Here is a 22,516-nt window from a genome sequence, read left to right as displayed (position 1 = left end):
TATATATATTATATATATAGATATAGAGAGAGAGAGAGAGAGAGAGAGAGAGAGAGAGAGAGAGAGAGAGAGAGAGAGAGAGAGAGAGAGAGAGAGAGAGAGAGAGAGAGAGAGAGAGAATAATTGTGAAACTAAAAGAAAAACTAAAAGAATAAGAAATTAAATTGTTAAAATAGCAATTGACTAAAATTTGTGTTAAATTACAATAATGAATAAACTAAAATACATTAATAAATTATATTAATATATAAAAACTTTAAAATTAAAAAAAAAACAAAAAAATTAAAAATGAAGTATTTCAAGTTACTTACAAGTACTATATTTTAGAAGTTTTCAATACTTCCTCCTCCGCTCTAAAATATAAAAGAAAAAAATTAAAATAACATTTTAGGTCAATAAAAAATATTAGAACCATTAGATTTTCAATAATTGTAAATGAAATAAAATATTTCAAGTTTTTCAATTAAAAGATGATATTCTCTCCGTCTCATAAAAAAATATTTCATTTACACTTTATTCTTTGTTTAAATAATTGTCTTTTTATAATACTAATGAAATATTTACTATTCTTTTTTCTCTATTCTATTCTATTAATTAATTTTTACTTTATTTAATAATTTTATTAATTATAATTAATAAAGATATTTTAATAAATGATATGACATAATTATTTTTTATAAAATTATGTATAGTTTAAATATGAATTTTTTTATGAAAGGGAGAGATAAATAATTAAGTTACACTATTTATAAAACGAAAAGTTTGATTTGTGGAATTTCATTAAATAAGTTGGAATGAACGAGGTTTGAAACCTATTTTCTATTGGTCAAAAGAAAGCCGGCCTTTTTTTTCAATAAAAAGAAAATAGTACAATTAGTAGTACATTGTATAGGCTATATTAAAAAATAAAACAAGTGGCCTAGTTGTCATACTTTTCACATTACTCCTCCTACGCCTGGGTCAACCTTCCATTATAGCGTGTTTATGCTTACGTTAAATGCCCACTCCTCAACACGACCTCTCCACCCTTTCGATTCAATCTTTGCCGCTTCGTTTCTGCGCTCTCACGCGCAATAAACCCTCTCTCTCACATCACACAAATCTAGCTTGGTTGGATGGTTATGTTTTTGCAGTGCGATTTACCTTAGAATACAGTAACAGAAACAGAGTTGGTTATTAGCTTCAATAGATGGAAGGTTTTCTCAAGGATTTCGATTTGAAAGACAAGGATCGTTCCATTGAAGCTCTCAGTAGATGGAGATCCGCCGTCTCCTTGGTCAAAAACCATCGCCGGAGGTTTCGCAACGTAGCCGATCTCGCTAAACGCGCTGTAGCACTGGAGAGGCAGAGGAAAATTCAGGTTTCATCACTTTTCTTCTTCGATTATTTTTATCCTCTTTTTTTTTTTGTTACACGTAAGAAAAACGTAAAGTGGTGTGTCCTTCCCAATTTTCTGGCGGAAAGAAAAATTACCAAATGGTCCTTTCCAAAAATTAAACAAAATTGAAATGTCAATTTAAGTGTTAAATATATATCAAATGTTTCTAAACAACTTTTAAAAATAGTATTGAATGAATGCATTTTTACCCTATGAAAGTGTTATATAATGATTCGACTTTTAGTAATATCATGTTGCGTAATTTTATAACAATTAATGTATTTGCTACTTAACTATTTAAATAATACAGTTGTATTATTTAAATAATTAAGAATGATAAATATATATAATTTTCTTGATTTAATATATAAAATAAACAATACATCATTAATATATTTTTAATTAAATTTTTATCCATTTACAATATTAAATAATTAATGCAGATATAATTTTGAAATAAAAATATTAAGATTAAAATTAAATGTGTATTTAAATTTGTTTATACGTTTATATAATTAAGGTTAAAAAATTTAAGAATTTTACTAGGGATACAAATAAACCTAATATTATATAATGATACATGCCTCATTCGTTTTGCAAAAGCCACTAAAAGATAATAATGCTGACGGTACATTGTGCCCACTTAAAATTTGGGTTGCCTCCCAAAAAAGTGAGAGAACTAATTAAAATTTTGATATGCCTCAAAAAAGAAATTAGAATTAGATGGGTGGACACTGTACTTTTAATCTAAAAATTATAAAAATTATAAAAATTTATGTGTATATTAAATAGGAAAATAGCTGACAGAGCTACCTATAAGACAATGTAGGCATATATACCTCCACTAGAATCAAAAACTCAATTTTAATATACTACTCCCTCTCCCTGTCTCATAATGTCTCATAATAATTAAGTGTCATATTCATTTTAGTTTCGAATCTACATTTTTCAATTATACTATTTTACCCATTTTGATAGTGAATAGTATATGTAATATGCAATGATAATAATAGTGTTGCATTAAATACTTATTTCATTTTAAAATATACTGCAAAGTAGTCTATCAAATGATAAAAAAGCTCTTAACTAGTCGGATGTTTTTATTATATAGTTATGATTCTATATATTTAAAATTAAAGAAAAATTATTGATATATGAACTATCAATTGATTTCGGAAAATAAAATATGTTGTATAATTATTAATAAAAAATAAGAAAATTATTAATATTTTTAAAATATTAAAAATTATAATTAATATATTATATTTTTAGTTATAAATTTTGTCTCCACAATTTATAACTCCTAACTTTGTCCCAGCAAAATATGTTGTATAATTATAAATAAAAAATAAAAAAATCATTAATATTTTTAAAATATTAAAAATTATGATATTTATTTACAAATAATATATATATTTTATTTTTAACATAAAAGTTTTATAAATTCTCCCTCCACAGTTTATAACTCCTGGCTTGGTTCCTGCCGACGAGAACACATATTTAGAAAATGTGGGTCTAAAACCATTCACCGGTTCCTTTATAAAGAACATGTGTTTGTTACTCTTGCCCGTACGGTAATAAATTAATGGCAGATAATTGAAACCAGCGTTACAGCTAAATTTTATATTTTAGGGAGTACTATTTATTTCCACATGCCTAGTAGTGGCCAGCGCAACTCAATTTTTTAGAAAGTGCTCTGCATCTTTATTTTATGTTTATTTTATATTCTTCTTCCTCTATTTTGTGTTTTCTGTTTATTTTATAATTCAGTGACTTTAGCATATGCTCATCACATGTGACAAAACATACTATAATCAAGAACATATGATATATATGAATGATTGCCACTTTGCAAATACATATAGTATCTCATAGGTTAACGCTACATTTTAAAATCAACCATTTTTTATGTCTTGAAATTAAAACAGTTAAACTAATTTTGACCACTTTTTGTTTTTGTTTTTGTTTTTACACAAGAAAGATTCGTTCACTACTTTGAAAAGGTTGGTAAGGTTGGTAAAGTTGGTGGGGGTATAATATATAAATCTAATTGGTCATTAAATTATTGAAAGTATTAATGGTTGAGTTGATAGGTGATTTCTATATTCACGACGTTTTATTAAAACCATCAAAACGTAACTATTTCCTTTCTAATAAGTGTTTTATTTGAATTTTATGTGATTTTTAAGAAAATAATTATATGTATTGATTTTAATGAAAAATTTAGTATTTTTTATTAAAATAATCTTATTTATTATAATCGAAAAGAGTGAAAATTAATAATATGAATATAATAGTATAAAATAATAATAAATATATTGAGATTTTAAATAAATATTTATTTTGAGACATAAAAAAAATGAAAATGAGACATTTTTATGAGACGGAAGGAGTAGTATTTAATCAAATTGCCACCCTTTCAAAAACATAAGTTTCCACGTCATTTATCGTTACTTTGGTTGCAGCTACGATTTAAAACCCAATGAATTTTGTTTGTTAAGGGAGGGATTGATTTGGTTGATAAGAAGTTGACTCACACTCTGAGAGGTTGTGGGTTCAGCTTCTGCTATCGATGTGAGAATCTCTTTAGTGGATAATCATAAGTATCTTTGTAAGTGGTCTTTGAGTCTTAAGGCCTGCTGTGACCCTCGTGACTTTAGCTTTGAGAGTCTAATTTACCTAAAAAAAAATTTAATAGAAAAAAATTGATGTGATTTGGAGATTGAATTGTCGATCCCATGTGAAATTCTGATTTTACTACTCCATCCGTTTCACTATGAATCATCTGTTCACTATTTCATACCGTTTAAGAAAAATAAATAAATGAAAGAGAGAATAATATTTTTATTGAAATATTCTTATTATGTATTAAGAATCATGAAAATAATATTAATTATAAGATAAAATAAAAAAAATATATTTAAAAATAAAATAAAATATTTATTTTGAAATACTCTTCTATTCTAAATGAATAATTTATTATAGGAGAGGGAATTAAAATTTCTTTAGGACAGTGAAACTGAGATTATTGCTTAGCCAAAGACCTTAATTATAGAAAACAATATAAATAAACTTTTTCAATTTGTGACAATGACGGCCATGACGAAACTTCGCCGAATTTTCCATTGTGTTTGTGGTGTAAAAAGAGATACCAAGTATTTTTTATCCGTTGCACACTAAATTATTCAAATGTACTAGTACGACGTAAGAAATAGGACCTACTGGCGATTGGAAATAATTTCAGCTCCACCCAATAATAACAATAAGGCAATGCAATCTGTTCCGGAATGCAATGTTTCATGTGGCGGATTTGCTGCCAATGAAAATTGGTCCAGTTGAGGACATGACCCATAATGACAAAATGACGTCAACCCTTAATGTTTTGTTTGGACGAGAAAATAAGAGGAAACATCATCGGAGGAATGAAAATGTGTGAAAAGTGAATAAAAAGTACAATGAAAAAATTATGACTTTGATTTCACATAAATACCTTTATATATATATATATATATATATATATATATATATATATATATATATATATATATATATAAACAAATATGTGTCACAATGCTAGTTTGGAATTAATAAAAATCCCTGACCAAAGAATTAATAAAATAGTATGTAATAATTTACTCTTTACATTGATCCTATTTTAACATTTAATAAAATTCATGTTATAAATATATTTTTCACATACTATTGTCGAGTATAATTAATTATTAATTATTTTTTAATCAAAATCCTTAATTCCACTTGTTTTTATTGAACTTTTATGTTTTTTGTTCTGATTAACATTTTCTCTTGTTCCTAGCTAGCTACGTGTAATTCTCAGAATCCTTAAATTTGAAGCAGATTATATGCTTGAAAAAGTTCACATAATTGTTAAATTTCTTCACTGTTACCATAAACTTTGTAAATATCTGTTAGCGTTGCTGTGTCCCCTATAAAATCCTTTTCTTCATTACATATTGTCAATTTGTTACTTCTAGTTTGACTTTATATTCTTTATAACTGACATCAGGGAAAGTTTCGGGCTGTTATCAATGTTCAACGAGCAGCACTGCATTTTACCGATGGTAAGGTGCTCTAGTTTCTATAATAATTGAAATTCATAAAATTGCTTATGATAAAAATTTTAAAGTGGTAGCAACACCTCAAGCACAATTTTCAAGTTGTTTCTTTTATTGGTTGAAATTCAAACGAAAACTATTTAATTATGTCAGTTATGTATAAATATTTACCGATAAAGAAGAGTGTATTGTGAACAGTACTCTACCTTCTCCAAATATAAGTCCCCTTTGGTGGTAAAAAATCCTCCTTGAATTTAAGTTTTCATTTCAATTCCTTTGTACTTAAAAGGTCTAACTTCTTCCACAAGCTAATCCAAACTGGTCTGGTTTTCTTATGCAGCTATTGCTTCACCTGAATTTAAGGTATTGGAAAAGACGAGAGAGGCTGGTTTTGGAATCGAACCGGATGATATTGCATCAGTTGTTCGAAGCCATGATTACAAGAACCTTACAAAAGTTGGTGAAATTCAAGGGATTACTAGTAAACTTTCAGTCTCGGTCGATGAAGGTGTTCGTCAAGACAGTATACATAGTAGGCAAGAGATTTATGGGCTCAACCGTTATACCGAGAAACCATCTAAAAGCTTTTTGATGTTTGTTTGGGATGCACTGCATGACCTAACACTCATCATTCTAATTGTTTGTGCTTTAGTTTCCATAGGCATAGGGCTTCCCACTGAAGGGTGGCCAAAGGGTGTTTATGATGGTCTTGGAATCATACTTAGTATATTTTTGGTAGTCGCTGTGACTGCTATCAGTGACTACCAGCAATCTCTACAGTTCAGAGATTTGGACAAAGAAAAGAAAAAGATCGATGTTCATGTTACCAGGGATGGTAAAAGACAGAAGATCTCAATTTACGACTTGGTAGTAGGGGATATAGTTCATTTGTCAACCGGTGATCAAGTTCCAGCTGATGGAATTTTTATACATGGATATTCATTGCTAATTGATGAATCAAGTTTGTCAGGTGAGAGCGAACCTGTAAATATAGACGGCCGAAGACCTTTCCTTCTTTCGGGAACCAAAGTGCAAGACGGTCAGGGGAAAATGGTTGTTACAACTGTTGGCATGAGGACTGAATGGGGAAAGTTGATGGAAACTTTGAGCGAGGGAGGAGAGGATGAGACTCCTTTACAGGTGAAGTTGAATGGAGTTGCTACAGTTATTGGTAAAATTGGTTTGACTTTTGCTGTGCTGACATTTTTGGTGTTGACAGTAAGATTTGTGATTGAAAAAGCAGTTCATGGAGACTTTAGCAGCTGGTCTTCAGAGGATGCACTGAAGCTACTAGACTACTTTGCTATTGCTGTAACCATTATAGTTGTTGCGATTCCTGAAGGATTGCCATTAGCTGTAACACTCAGTCTTGCTTTTGCAATGAAAAAACTGATGAACGATAGGGCACTTGTGAGACATCTTTCTGCGTGTGAGACTATGGGTTCAGCTAGTTGCATTTGCACCGATAAAACAGGAACATTGACAACCAACCATATGGTGGTTGATAAAATTTGGATATGCGAAAAGACCACAGAGATTAAAGGGGATGGGAGTACTGATAAATTGAAATCAGAGATATCTGATGAAGTTCTAAGCATCCTTTTGCAGGCTGTATTTCAGAATACTTCATCGGAAGTTGTTAAAGACAAAGAAGGAAAGCAGACAATATTGGGAACACCAACAGAATCAGCAATATTGGAATTTGGCTTGGTTTCAGGCGGTGATTTTGACGCACAACGTAGATCCTGTAAGATACTTAAGGTTGAACCTTTCAATTCTGACAGGAAGAGGATGTCTGTGCTCGTAGGTCTTCCTGATGGAAGGGTCCGAGCTTTCTGCAAAGGTGCATCAGAAATAGTGTTGAAAATGTGTGATAAAATCATTGATAATAATGGAACAACGGTCGATCTTCCTCAAGAGAAAGCAAAGATTGTGAATGACATTATAGACGGATTTGCCAATGAAGCTTTGAGAACTCTTTGTTTGGCTGTCAAAGATATAGATGAAACACAAGGAGAAAACAACATCCCTGAAACTGGATATACTCTGATAGCCATTGTGGGAATCAAAGATCCTGTGCGCCCTGGAGTTAAGGAAGCTGTTCAAAAATGTTTAGCAGCTGGAATATCTGTCCGCATGGTCACTGGTGATAACATAAATACAGCTAAGGCTATAGCTAGAGAATGTGGTATACTTACTGAGGGTGGTATAGCCATAGAAGGACCAGAATTTCGCAATTTGTCTCCGGAACAAATGAAGGATATCATACCAAGAATTCAGGTTTTGATCTCATTATGTCCAGAGACTTTCAATTCTCTTTTCTGATATGCTTGTTTTGCTAATGTGATTAATATGGTTTCAGGTAATGGCACGATCCTTACCTCTTGACAAGCATACCTTGGTAACCCGTTTGAGGAATATGTTTGGGGAGGTTGTAGCTGTTACTGGTGATGGAACAAACGATGCTCCTGCACTGCACGAGTCGGACATTGGGCTAGCCATGGGCATTGCTGGAACTGAGGTTTGTCTCTAGTTATTATTGGTTTACCATGGTGAATCTGACAGTATTAACTATTACAATCAACTGCACTGTTTTTGTGTAGTTGCTTAATTTGAATCTTGTTGAGGTACAAAAATGTTATCTTCTGTTCTAGAGATTCTTTTGCATTTTCCTTTTCCTCTTGTCCATCTTCCCATCTTCATTTTGAAAATCTTGCCAGACTTCTCTTTAATCCCTAAACATTAATGTCCTTTGAGACATAAGACTGTTTTGTTATCCCTAAGTTCTTCCACATGATTGCTAGATGTTTCTTGGGTAATAGTTATTCCCCCAAAATCAAGCATTTATAGAATTTGTTCTACATGTTCTGGTACTTATAAGTTAATGTCTACTTGATGTTTAATAAAAAAATTATTTTTAGTTACCTTCCTTTTACAGGTTGCCAAAGAAAATGCCGATGTGATTATAATGGATGACAACTTCACTACCATTGTCAAAGTTGCCAAATGGGGACGGGCCATATACATAAACATTCAAAAATTTGTGCAGTTTCAGTTAACTGTCAATGTTGTTGCTCTAATTACTAACTTCGTTTCTGCATGCATCACTGGTTTGTTGATTTATACAAGTTTTGTTTTCCACCGGAAAAGTGTTGAATATGTTTCAAGAAACTGAGATTAAACTTTCTTCATTATTTTCAGGAGCTGCTCCATTAACGGCTGTTCAGTTGCTTTGGGTTAACTTGATTATGGACACCCTTGGTGCATTGGCCTTGGCTACGGAACCTCCTAATGACGGACTTATGGAACGACAGCCAGTTGGAAGGAAAGCAAGTTTTATTACCAAACCAATGTGGAGGAATATCTTTGGTCAGAGTTTCTATCAACTAATTGTCCTTGGAGTTCTAAATTTTGAGGGGAAGAGGCTATTGGGACTAAGTGGCCCAGATTCAACTGCAGTACTCAACACTTTGATATTCAACTCCTTTGTACTTTGCCAGGTAAAGTGTCTCATGCCCCTCATAGAAGCCAACTACGGTTTATTTTAACAAACATTTTTAAAATTGGATCGGACATCGAATCGGCGAGACCTCAAGGTCATAGTTCAGTTGCTTCAAACCACCCGAAACGGGACGAAACCACGATCAAATTGCCTTAAGCCTATATAATAGACACAGATCAATTGATTGAACCATCCGATTCGGTTCTATTTTTCAAACACTGATCATGATATATTGATTATAATAGTGTATGTAAGTAGATAAAATGAACGGTGGGTAACTAATTGATCCAAATATTAAAAGGACAGAAAATAATTGAGTTAAAATCAAATTCTATTTAAAGTTTCACAAATTATCTGAAGTTTTGGGAATATTAAATTGTTAAAAAGGATTTCACCAACAATTATTTGGACATTTTCATATGAAAATACCAACTATTGAAGAAAATAATTTTTTTGCATTTGTTAATGTGGTTTGATTAAATTGAAAACACTCACATTCTTTATGTTGAAATAATGCATGTGACAGTACTTTGAGCATAACAAATGCTAGTATCCTACTCTTATATATAGGTTATAAATTATAAATTGAGAAGTTTTAATATGGTCATAACTATGTTATTGCCTCTATGGTCTATCATTTTTTTCTTAAATACCAGTGATGCATTCAGGAAAGTGTATATAAAATGATCTAGTTCCATTCTGTTCTGCTTATTTTTGTTGCTTTCCCTCTCTTTTACCAGGTGTTCAATGAGATAAACAGCAGAGAAATTGAAAAGATAAACATATTCAAAGGCATGTTTGACAGCTGGATATTTCTAAGTGTTATTCTCGCCACAGCGGTATTTCAAGTAATCATAGTTGAGTTCCTTGGAACATTTGCCAGCACAGTTCCTCTAACCTGGCAATTCTGGTTACTCAGTGTGTTATTGGGTGTACTTAGCATGCCTCTAGCTGTTATACTCAAATGCATACCAGTTGAAAGAGCTACAACAACAAAGCATCATGATGGTTATGAGGCACTTCCTTCTGGTCCTGACCTGGCATAAAGTATAGGAAGAGTGTGAAATTTTTTCTCCTTTAATTTCTTTTGTGCAAACTTGAATGAAATTTTGGTTCTTGTGTTTTCATTTGCAACTGCATCTTATAATTTATGTATATCATAAACTAATGTGGATAAGAGAAGGCACGTATCTTTGATTGATGACTAATCAATTTGATATTCAACAATTTTTTTATACAGTTAAATTTATGAAATTTATGCTTTTAATGTAATAAAAGTGGCACGTATCTTTGATTGATGACTAACCAATTTGATATTCAACCATTTTTTCATACCATAAAATTTACGAAATTTGTGCTTTTAATGTGATAAAAGTGGAGTAACTAAAAGAAATATTATAGATTAATTGAGTTGAGTCAGAATTTGAAGCAAATGAAAACTTGGGAAGAAAATGATGGGAAAAGATAGAAATTAAGCACAACATTCTTTTAATGAATTAGAAAGGATGATAATTTAATAAAGATCACTACAATTTTTTTTTCTTGATAAAATTAAAAACTTGGTCAAATCCAAAATCAAAAGAGCAAAAATCTCAAAATCAGACAATGTAGTTGTTTAACAATACTCAACATGATTTTTAATTCATGATTAACTTTCTATTTAGGAATAAGGTAGTTAGTTGATTTTATAATAATAATTCATGAGATGCTACAAATTATCGAACATACTACATGATGTAAAATGTGCTGAAAACTCACAGTTTTCTTGTTTGTCTCAGATATTGTCAAAATTCACCTTTAAATAATATAATTATCCTTAAAATACTAATAAAAATACTAGAAACTATTGATAAAATACCACGATGGTGAACTGTCATCATGGTGTACAGTCACACGGAGGATTCATATCAAAAATCTTTATTTTCAACATTATTTCAAATTATGATTGTATTAAAAAAATCTGTGTAATATTGTCAAAATTATAGTGGAAGAATAACAAATTTTAAACGAAAAATCATTGTAGAGTGGAATAGCCATAAGCGAGGACGAATCGTCCAATCACTATAAACCTGACATATTATTTTCTTCAATGCTTTGATGTCTTTTCTTTTCTTCAATCCATTATTTTTTTGAAAAGAAAAACCCACAAAATTTTAAAGCATTAAACACTTTAAAATAGTTAAATACACATAAAAGTAATAAGGATGGTGTTCACGACACCCATGTAATATTCATTATGGAAATCCAAAAATGTTCTTCCACACAGTGGGAAAATTAAAATGCAAACATACAATGTTCTTCCACACTGTCGGAAGATTAAAATGCAAACATACCTCATATTACAAGAGAGTTTAAGTTCACTCGAAATGCACCAAATGCATAGATTTTAAAAATCTAAATATTTAATTGAGTTTTTATTTTATTTTAAATTTGTATGGGTTATTAACCTCCTCAAATTGATCTCATAAAAATGTATCTCATTAAAATAGCACATGCAATAACTATAAAAATAACTATTCAGTAGAGGCAGAAAATGTATAAGTTATTCCATGTCTTTCGAATAACAATAACACCCTTTCAAATTATATAATTTGGCTGCGTTGTTTTTATGAGATAAATCTTTTTTATGAGGTCAATTTGAGGAGGTTAAAAACTCTACCGATTTGAAAAAAAAACTCTACTAGATATCCAAATTTCAAAACTCGAACAAAGTTATTTATGCATTTGGTGTATTTTGAGTGAAGTTGAACTCTCTTGTAATATGAGGTGCATCCATATTTCAACATCCTTATGTTATGTATCACACTTTGTTAATCCAGACATATTTTTACTTGTATTTGGTGTGGTTATAAGATTGAGTTTGTCGTGTTTTGGAGCGTCCAAATTAAAAAAATCTAGATCTAAGGGTATTTTCGATTTTTCTCCAAGGTGGGTGAGTAATGCACGGGATGTATTGAATAATCCCAAAAAATAAAAGCAAGTATTTTTGGTCAAAGTTGAACAAGTTGGACCCTAATACATTTCATTACAACATGATTAATTAAAACATTAAATAGGGACAACAAGCCTACATGTCGTGCCCTCTTCATGAGCAATCATTATAAGCAAACTCCACACGAGACAACCATTATTCTCACATTTTTAAACTCTTTTTAAGGATGTCTCCAAGAAGAGTAGAAATAGTTCCATTAGATACTTTTGTTTGTCCATTTGTTTTAGGATAACAAGTGGTGAAAAAAGTAATTTAATACCAACTTTACTCCCAAAAAATCCTTCAAAAACGACTTAGTAACTTAGTGTCCCTATCTAAAGCAACGCTCTTTGGATGCTCATGAAGGCATACTACCTCTTTGAAGAAGAGATCAGCAACATGACAAACATAATCTACTTTTTTGCAAGGTATAAAATGTGACATCTTTAAAAACCTATCAACAACCACAAAAATATAATTTTTTCCCATTCTTTGTTTTATCCAGTCCTAAAACAAGTCCATAGAGATGTGAATCCAAGTAAATTCAAGGGTAGGCAAGGGAGTATAAAGTCTATGAGGCATCAATTTAGATTTGGCCTTTTTACAAACAATGTATTTTTCACAAAACTTTTGCACATCAATTTTCATGTGAGAGCAATAAAAATATTCTTGCGACAAATCTAAAAATTTTAAAACCCCAAAATTCCCCCATTAATCCTCTCGTTTGTGCTTATCTCACAAGCAACTCTCTGATTACTTTGGGTGCACATAGTCTTTTTTCTTTAAACAAATAGACATTGTGCCTAAAGTTCACATAGTCTTTTTTCTTTAAACAAATAGACATTGTGCCTAAAGTTTATATTTTGGACAACATCCTCACAAGAGAAAAATTTAGAAGAAAATTCATAGTCATTCACATACAAAACCTTAATATGCTCAAGACCGAATACTTTAGTTTCAAGAATAGAAAACAAGACATACCTTCTTGAGAGTGCATTTGCCACAATATTTTCTTTACCTTTATTACGATTGATCACATAGAAAAATTATTCATGAAAATCAATTCACTTGACATGTCTCTTATTCAACTTACCTTGTCCCTTCAAATATTTCAAGGACTCAAGATCACTATGAATGAAAAATTCTTTGGGTAGCAAGTAATATTGCAAAGTTAGTAGAGCCGCCACCAAGTCATACAATTTCTTATCATATGTAAAATAATTAAGGGCAACCCCTTTTAGCTTTTAACTAAAATAAGCAATTGAATGTCCTTCCTGCTATAAATAACTCAAATTGCCACATTAGATGCATCACGTTCAGTTTTAAAAGATTTATAAAAATTAGGTAAAATAAGAATGAGTGTTTGAGTTTGATTTTTCTTAAGGAAAGCAAATGCTTGCTCTTGTTTTTCACTCCATTTAAAAACAACATATTTTTTTAACAATTTCATTGAGGGGTGGTGTCAAGGTACTAAAATCCTTCAAAAATCTCCTATAAGAACTAACAAATGCATACAAACTTCTTACCTCTCTTACATTTTTGGGAGATGACCACGCTTTGATGGGTTTCACATTTTCCTCAACAGCATGAAATTATTTAGAGCTCACAATAAAACCTAAGAAAATAACATAGTCGATGCAAAAGACACACTTTTTTAGATTGACATGAAAATTTTCTTTGTCTTAACACTTGCGAAACAATCCTAAATATAAGCAATGATCATCTAAGTTCTGAAAATAGATCAAAATATTATCAAAATATACCCCAAAAAACTTACCAAAAATTTTCTTAACAAATGGTTCATTAGTCTCATGAAAGTCCTTGGTGCATTAGTTAACCCTAAAGACATATCGATCCACTCATACAAACTATATTATCTTTTGATCTTCTCTCATCTCCCTAAAGTTTTATGGTATAAGATGAATCTTTTGACCATGGTGTATAAAAGAATATTTATTGGAGTACCCATCATGGTTGACCTTTCTATCAAATTTACAAAGACTCCCTAATAACAAATGACTAGATTCTGTCAGTACTACATAACACAACACTACATCATCATATTTTCCATTTTTAAAACAAACCGACACCTTTTTTTATTAACAAGCATTTCTACACTTTTATTAATCTATTGGAGTTTGTATGTTTTAGGGTGGTATTTTCTTTCCAAATTAAGTTTAAACACCAAATTTGTGCTAGCACCATTAGTTCTCCAAGTGTGTATCCTCTCTCGGTGGCTTCCTCTTTTTCCTCACCTTTTCTCCCTCTGTTTATTTATTTTTCTCCTTTTCAATTGGATTTTTCTTCTCACTTTCACTCACTTTATTCTTCTCAAAACTAGTACTAGGAATTGTAGCAACAACTTTATTTCTCAACTCAATATCATTACAATTTTCATATTTAGGGTTATTCACAATGCTCAAAATGAAACCCCCACTTGTTTTAGATGATAGTTGTCGAGATAACTGTCAAATTTGTATTTCCACGTTTTTGATAGACACTTCATGGTTCTTGCTCACTGTTTCTTAACTTTTGCTCATTGCTTTCTGATTTTTGCTCATTGACTCAAAATTGCTTTGGGTCATCTTTATAAACTAAGTGTAGTTTCTTCTAATTAGGATGGCTGCCTTGGTGGTGGAATCTTAGGAACTCTTCGGTTTGCACTTAAAATATGGTTGTTTCCCCACTTGAAGTTCGAGTGATCCTTCCAACATGCATTGTAAAGAATAAGGATTACCTTGTGAGAAATTTCCAATATAGCGTGCTTCATTTGCATATCTCTCTAGTACACAATTTCCATTTGCATGACCTTCCACATAAAAATCAGAACGCGGCATTTGAACTAGACTAACATTTGTTAGAACAAATAATGACCCCAACTAACTGTTTGGTAAGGACTTACGATTGCGCTAACAAAGTTGTGTTGGCATCCAACTCAAGCACACCTTTCTTATTTTCTTCTTTCTACACACCCGTTTCACTTTGGGAATGGTACTCATTATGACACATCCTCTCAATCAACTCTTTCACTTAGTCTTCATTCTTTGTTCTCATTGTACCTCCACCTAAGGCTTCAAGAAACAACATTCTTGTATGAACTTTCAAACCTCTAGTGGAATTTTTCATTTGCTCCATGTTGTCCGTATTATGATTAGGACACCTTCTCAATAACAATTTAAATCTTTACTAGGAGTCATGCAGGGATTTCGAATCACCTTGCTCGAAATTTAAAATTTCAACTCTTCTTTCCACAAACAGAGAGTTGGTAAAAAAACCTTTTCAAAAACTTATCTTTTAACTCAGTCAATGTTTTAATGGCACCACTTGGTAAACAATGTAGCTAGTATTTTACCTTTCTAGTTAAACAAAACTCGAACAACCTCAACTTTATTTGACAACCAGTTACTCCTTTTGGTTCGCACATATAACACATCTCGTGAAAGTGAGTCAAACGCTCCTATGGGTATTTAATGGCACTTCCATTAAACTAACTGTCTCTTAAACATGAAAGAACAACATTTTTAATTTAATAAGAAACAGGGATTGCGAATTGGAACGCGAGAGATGTTTTTCAAACATGAGTTCTCATGCAATAATCTCCCATAGTCCTTCTAGGTTATGGATTAGCCATAATTAATTCCTCTTGCTCACTCTCGTTATGTGAATAAATTGGTGTTGGCTCTTTCTCCTGCTCTTCCTTTGCTAACCGTATTAATCACATTGCTTTTTGAGTTGTTATCGCAGTCTTCTTGATCTCCGAATTAAATAGTAATTCTTTCGATTCAGTACCTCACGTAAACAACCAGAAAATACCTTTGTAGCAGTGTACTAATTAGTAATGACTAAATAAGAACATAAAATTGAAAATAAAATAAAATAGGCATAATTACATAATGGGTCATTTAAGTTATTTTATTGTAACAGGTTGGCCATTTGTTTTTTTTTTGTAACAACTTGGTCCTTTAAGTTAAACAAATGTGTGCACTGTTAAACTTTTCTTTAATCTTTTATTAAACCAATCATCCAAAATAAAGGTGACAAGAAACACAAGAAAAAGGGTTTGAATTGGGTTTCCAAGATCAAAACTTTTTGTACCCAAAACACTCAAATGAAACAAGAACAAAAATAAATGAACATAGTTATTTTTATCCTGGTTCACTGTTAATGAATTTACTCCAGTCCACTCTCCAAGGTGATTTCACCTTATCAACAAGGACTTAATCCACTATAATCAACAGATTACATACACATAAATACAACACATCAATGTCTTCTTAAGAATCCTGACTAAACCATAGTCTCTCAAGGAATACAAACTCAATCAATGAGATACAAGAAATGTGTTTACAAGATTGCTTCTAAGAAGACAAATTACACAAATTCCAATACAATGAATTTATCACACAAAAACTAACAAAAGCTCTATGTGTGTTTTGCTTTCTATATTCACAAGAATAATATTCAGTTCAACAAAAGCTTTGTGAGATAGTAGTGTGAATTGACACTGTTCATTCTTCCAAGTCTCCTTTATATGAGCAATGAAACGAACCGTTAGAGAGTGTGGATGGAAATCTTCACAAATGAGCTGGCACCTTGCATAACTGTATGCAAAGGTGGGAGACAAAATGGTACAATAGTACAATCATTATTCCACAAAATCAACATAACGGAATGATCATTTTCCATTGTACTATGTACTATTTTTATCACGTAAAACCTTTTGATCTTATCTTCTAATCTTCAGAGGCTTATGAATAAATATTGTTGAAGCATGTTTAGAAGGATCAAGACTGAGTAGAGAGTCTTCAGAACTTAGGAGCGTAAAATTTTGAGAGCTTGACAAACCTTTAGACGCTATTCTATAAGAGTCACAGTCAGCAACTTTAACATAAACGTTTGTCATAACCATTGTTTAAAAGTGTTCCAAAAGTTGACATAATCTTATAAATCACACATTTGTATCTTTTCAAAGTCAAAGTGTGTTAAGTCCAGAATCTGATGACGTCACTCGCTAAATCTTCAGAATCAGAACCTTTTAGCAAAAGCTACACACTAGACAAAACCATTAGGGTACAAAATTATTCTCTAAGAAACAATGTATTGTTATCATCAAAACTAAAGGCTAGATGCATAACCTAATATTGTTTTTACAATCTCTCCCTTTTTGATGATGACAAAACCATGTATTTTGATGAACAACTTTTACTAGATTTAATCACATAAAAACATCAGACTGAGGTTTGTAAGCTCCCCTTGATTTTATTCTATTAAAATTGTTTTTCAGCTTAGAATTTCATAGTTAGCTTGCCAAGCTCCCCTTGATTTTAAGACTTTAAAATAATCTTAACATAGAAAATATCTCAATCAACATGAAAGAAATAACTTCTTAGAACGTAGAAGCCTGGTCACAGAGTATTCAGACTTGACTTTTCTTTAAGTATCAGAAAGTATGGTTATCAGCCTTGTATTAGAGCTTGATTTGTCAGAACTAATATACGCCTGATTAACTCAAACTCAGATCAACTTGGTTGATATCTTCTGAAAAAGTCTTAACTCCTGAAAAGTATGGTTAACTAGAAACATGGTGAAATTTAATTAAAGTTCCCAGATTAGTTAATTATAGTAAGAAATAAGAATATTAAAGACATGTGTTTGGTGTCAGAAAGGAAATAGGTATATAAAAATCATATCACTCTTCTCCTCCTTTGTTATTAATAAAAAAAGAAAGAAATAGACAAATTAGAAACCAAAACAGGAATTCATTTCATTGAAAAGTGCATAAGGTACAAAATCAAAAATGATAAAAACTTAGAAACTAGGAAAGAAACAAGTTTAAATAAACTAAGGTTTGAGAAGGGGATGCCATTCTATATAAGATAGCTTGAAGCATCCATTCAATCTTGTTGTTCATTCCAGCTTATTCCTTGAACATCTCAGTTTGTTTGTCCAACCGAATCCTTACAACTTCATTCTCTTACTTCAACTCTTGCAAAGTCTTTAGAACCAGAGGAATAGGTTTAGAACCAGAGCCTTCAGCTTCCGTAGATTTATGTGTTCTAGAAGATGTTACTATTACAGTTTCTTGAGTAGGAGGAGGATTAACTTCCACTTCAGGTGTAGAGAGAAGAAGTGTTGTGGGAACCTTCTGAAGTAAAGGTTCAACAATACCATAGAATCTGGCATGAAAGTTCCTTTGATTATCCTTTAAGCAAAGGAATTCTAACTCCCTAGAACTGAAATTAATCCATCTTCTGAATTTGTTACACAAAGTACAAACTTCAGAGAGGTTTGCATTAGAGGTGCAAAATTTAGCGAGAAGTTTCATTCTGGCAATAACCTCACTTTCAAATTGCAAGAAAAATTCATCCAAAGATGTGAGACGTATGTTGGTTTGAATGGGAGGTTGGTTAGAATAGAGATGAGGTGTTCTATCAGAGACGACAATAATCATAACATCTGACTCAAATTTAGAATCAGAGTCATGTGGTTCAGAGTGAATGGTGTTTTTAGGTTGTTGGTTTTCATATTGAATTGGTGAAGGAGAGTTTTATGGTTGACTAATTTGGGATAGAAGGGAAAGTGGAAATTATGGTTGAGGTATATGTAAGATAATGGATGTAAGGGGTTCAGAAAGTGATGGTGCATGGAGTGGAATGACATCATTTAGATTAATGGTTTGGGGATCAAAAACAGGTGGTTCAGCAGGAACTATTTCAGAGAGAACATGTTTAGAAAGAACTTGTTCAAAATGAGCAGTTTCAACATGAGTAGTTATGGAAGTTGTATGACGAGGATTGGTTATAAAGCCAAAAGTATTTGGATTGGGGGTAGGTGAAAGAATAGTGGTATATGTTCATACCCTAATTTTTAACCCTAAGATCCCATATACCATTGACATCCTTGCACACAAACAAGGTTACCTCTTGGTCCCTCTCCCTCTCATCTTTGGGTTTTGCTTTTGCAGGGATCATCAAGCACCTCTTTGTTGATATTTTTACCTTTGTGTTTATATGTTCATTGCTTATCTAACCACTAATCAAAATAGCAAAATATGTTTTCTTTAAGTTTATTGTGTAGGGTAGGGCTTGTCATCAAGAGCATCAAGCATGATTTCTTAGCTAGGTTTTCTTTGATTCCTCAGCAAGGTGTGGCGAACCATTAATTCTCAAGGGAGCTATCTTTCAATGCATGATCTCAGAGGTTCTAAGGCATCTTTCAATCTCATTTTGATCAAGAATACATCAAAGTTTTGTTGCTTACTTCTCAAGGAAAGTCAAAGGTTCATGTGTTTATTTCCATGCCTTCTTCAACAAGTAACTTCAAACTTTGAGAAAATTAATCAAGAAACATTCAAGGATACATTATTTTTAGTTCATATGATCATTCATGTACATTGAAATGCAAGAAAATTCCAAGTAGATAAGTTTGTTCCAAGTGGTTTGACCAAACGTCAACATTTGAAGTCAAAGTTCCAAGGATCACAACTCCTTCAATTCTCAACATTTTTGAATACTTCTTTTTGCATATGACTCTTCTAAACACCCTTTATAACTTCTCTCTACATGACAATAGCCAATTATGCTTAGAGGATCATCAAAATTTTGGAGACATTATAGGTCATTTGTGGACTTAGTGAAATTTGACCTATTTTCAAGTGAGTTTTTTCTCAACTTTCAAGATTCATAAGTTCTTCAAATTTCAACATTTGAGGCTGATTCTTTTTGCACAATGTCATTCGTGATGCTCTCTACATGTTTGCTTCAATAATAAAGGTAAAATTTTGCTTGGAATGCCGTGGAATTCATTGAGACATTATAGGTCATTTTCAACCATTGAACACTTAAATTTTTCTAAGTTACATGACCAGTTTTTCTTGCCAACTTCAACATGCCATAACCTTGTGCTCAAGCATCCAAATTAAATCTTTCTTGTCACATTGTAATCTTTGCTATGATGTCAGCACATTTCAAAAAGAATGGGACCAAAAAGCCTCTTGAGCAAGATGCTCCATTGAGTTGAACACGGTGACTTAGAACTGAAGAAATCACCATTGCCCGGAATTTGAACTTCACTAATTTCAATTCCAAGCCAAATTAGCATGTGTTTTGGACCTAAACATGTTTAACCAAGTCTCAAGAAGTTAATTGACCTTTGAGACACATCATTTGACTGAGTTTTGATGAGTTACAAGTCACATTTTTCTCACATTCAGATCAAATTCTTTTTGCATGAATTCAACATCATTTCACACGTATTTGAATCCAAATACATTCCCTATAAATAGAGGAAGCTATTGCATTCATTTCCATGCTTTGAAGAGCCAAGAAATCCCTGCTGCAACTTAAAATTTTCCAGAAAAACTCAACTATCGTGTTTTGAATTCCATCTTATTTCATCCCAATTCTTGATTCCATTAGCATCTTCGACACCCTCTGAAGCTTTTGCAACCGTTCCCAAGCTCTGAGACCTTCTGAAGTGCTCTAACCAGATCGAGCTTCATCAACTCTTGATCACCATTTGGACAAGGTAGTTCTGAGCATCATTTGAACTCAAATAAGTTACCACAATGTAGTCCTTCACTCTCTGATACTTTCCGCTAACTTATCTGATATTGATTGATCATGTTCATCATTTAATTTTATTTTTCGTGGCTTGCTTGCTTCTGAAACTTCTCTGAAATTCCTCTTGCTCAATTTAGATAAATGAATTTGGAGCATAAGGTTGAATTCGGGATGAGAAGAGGATCACAATGGTGGTGGTCTAGTATTCTGAATTTACCAAACGATGAAACTCTGGTGAGAGTCCACCAGAGAAGATGACCGGAGTGTTCCAGATCATTTGAGTTTGGCAATACACGTTGGACAAATGAAATGTTTTCATTGGTTCATTTTGAATATGATCTCGTGTGTTGGTTGTGTTGCATTCCATCGTGCGTCCTAACTTGAGGAGTGTTGGATCTGCCACGTCAGTTAATGAGTTGTGATCCAACTCTCTGTGTTTTTCTGATTTTTAATTCTTTTTCTTTTATTATTTTTAATTGGTTTTTCTTTTAAAATTCATAGTAATTTCATTTTTCATCAAAAAAATCCCAAAATAATTTCTAAAATTCTCTTTTTTTTCTTCATTTGATTTTTATTTTTTCACATTTTATTCCACTCTTTTTCTATTTTTTTAATGAATTTTCTCTTTTCTCCTTTGTTTTAATTGTTTTAAAAATAATTTTATGTATTTTTAAATTTTGAAAAAAATATTACATGCTTCTTATTTTATTTCAAGCCTTCCATAATTTTCTTGGCCATTTATTTGGTGTTTTGAAGGACTTTATGGATTTTTCATTTTATTTCTATTTTAAAATTTATTTAAAAATACTTTTGGTGCATTTTTATTTCATTTGATTGCATTTTATATTTGGGTGACCTTTGTGAACGTTTGTTGGCCTTTGATCATGATGGTTGGGATCACGAGTCTCATCAAACTCAATGGATCTTGGGTGTTGATGGAGTGAAAACCCTAATCCACCAAAATGGATGGTTGATTTTGATGATGACTTGATCAAACCTTTGGTCAAATTTGGGTGTGGCTTCTCTTGTCCCCTTCTTCTTCATCTTCTTTTTTCTTTTTTTGATCAATTTGATAACTTGTGTGCATCTTGTTCATGATGTATGGATTGGTGCTTGATGAACTTTCATCATTTCAAATCTACCTCCCAATTGACCATGGATCATTTAAGGTACTTTGAAATGATGCATAAGTTTGTCCTAAGTGTCATGAAGCATGGATTGAAGTAATAGACCATCCTCCTAGCCTTTGTGCTTGATCATTCGTTCTTTTTATTTTGTGTGACATGACTTTAGGAGAATGATTTACATATCATTTCTCTAGCATGTATTAACACTAACATTATTATTCACCAACCTCAGATAGTTGTGACTTCTACATAAGCCCAATTGCAATTGCTTAACATAGCGCTAAATTTGTCCCGAAAGCAAAAGCATTTTTATAAGTGAGATTGCAAGTCTCCTACTCCTCATGGTATTGTGTGAAAATATTGCTCCCTTTTCATTTGTGAGAGTTAGTGACATACTTGTTAATTTTATCCAAGTTGGAGCCTTTCTCATAATGATGTATGGGTTCATGCTTTCATGCTTGTGGGTGAATAGTTAAGTGTTCTCCAAAAAATGACCAAGCCATCTTTCATTTTTGATTACTAACATCATTTACTAACATTTTATTGTATTAACTTTTACTTCAATGCCATTTATTTTATGCTCTTTTATTTTATGCCATTTACTTTACACTTTATGTTTAGCACCCCATATCATATTATTTGTGATTATGTCATTTGTTCTTTGTCCATTTGGACTTTCCTTTCATATCCTTGTAAAAGAAACATTAATAAAGAAAAAACCCTAAATTTTTTGGTTCCCTTTATCCATGGACTTGAGGTTACTATCCTTAGCATTGTTATTGAGTTATGGACTTAGAGCTAGGACCTTGGTCTTTGCTTTGGGAGATTGTGATTTGAGACCTTGGGATTCATCTGATGCATTTAACTTTGGACTTCTCTGTGAAGACTTGGTTTGGTTATTCTG

General features: G+C 31.9%; 1 protein-coding gene across 1 annotated transcript; it reads left to right on the top strand.

Annotated features, from left to right (window-relative positions):
* Nucleotides 1-898: 898 nt before the first annotated feature.
* On the top strand, nucleotides 899-10,180 carry LOC127098685 (calcium-transporting ATPase 4, plasma membrane-type). Its single transcript, XM_051037344.1, has 7 exons — nucleotides 899-1,360; nucleotides 5,403-5,457; nucleotides 5,792-7,731; nucleotides 7,814-7,972; nucleotides 8,390-8,561; nucleotides 8,653-8,951; nucleotides 9,694-10,180. Exons 1-7 carry the CDS (start codon nucleotides 1,190-1,192, stop codon nucleotides 9,997-9,999), a joined length of 3,102 nt encoding a protein of 1,033 aa, XP_050893301.1. The 5' UTR covers nucleotides 899-1,189; the 3' UTR covers nucleotides 10,000-10,180.
* Nucleotides 10,181-22,516: the final 12,336 nt, after the last annotated feature.

The sequence above is a fragment of the Lathyrus oleraceus genome, chromosome 6, assembly GCF_024323335.1.
Source record: "Lathyrus oleraceus cultivar Zhongwan6 chromosome 6, CAAS_Psat_ZW6_1.0, whole genome shotgun sequence".
NCBI lineage: Eukaryota > Viridiplantae > Streptophyta > Magnoliopsida > Fabales > Fabaceae > Lathyrus > Lathyrus oleraceus.
The sequence above is the reverse complement of the archived record's forward strand: the minus strand, read 5'-3'. Positions and strand labels throughout refer to the sequence as shown.

What these genes read in the sequence shown, in the direction of transcription:
- LOC127098685 (XM_051037344.1), top strand. Translation starts at nt 1,190, where the DNA reads ATGGAAGGTTTTCTCAAGGATTTCGATTTGAAAGACAAGGATCGTTCC. An exon ending in AGCACTGCATTTTACCGATG is followed by an intron (nt 5,458 to 5,791) that starts GTAAGGTGCTCT and finishes TTTCTTATGCAG; the next exon opens with CTATTGCTTCACCTGAATTT. An exon ending in ACTCCTTTGTACTTTGCCAG is followed by an intron (nt 8,952 to 9,693) that starts GTAAAGTGTCTC and finishes CTCTTTTACCAG; the next exon opens with GTGTTCAATGAGATAAACAG.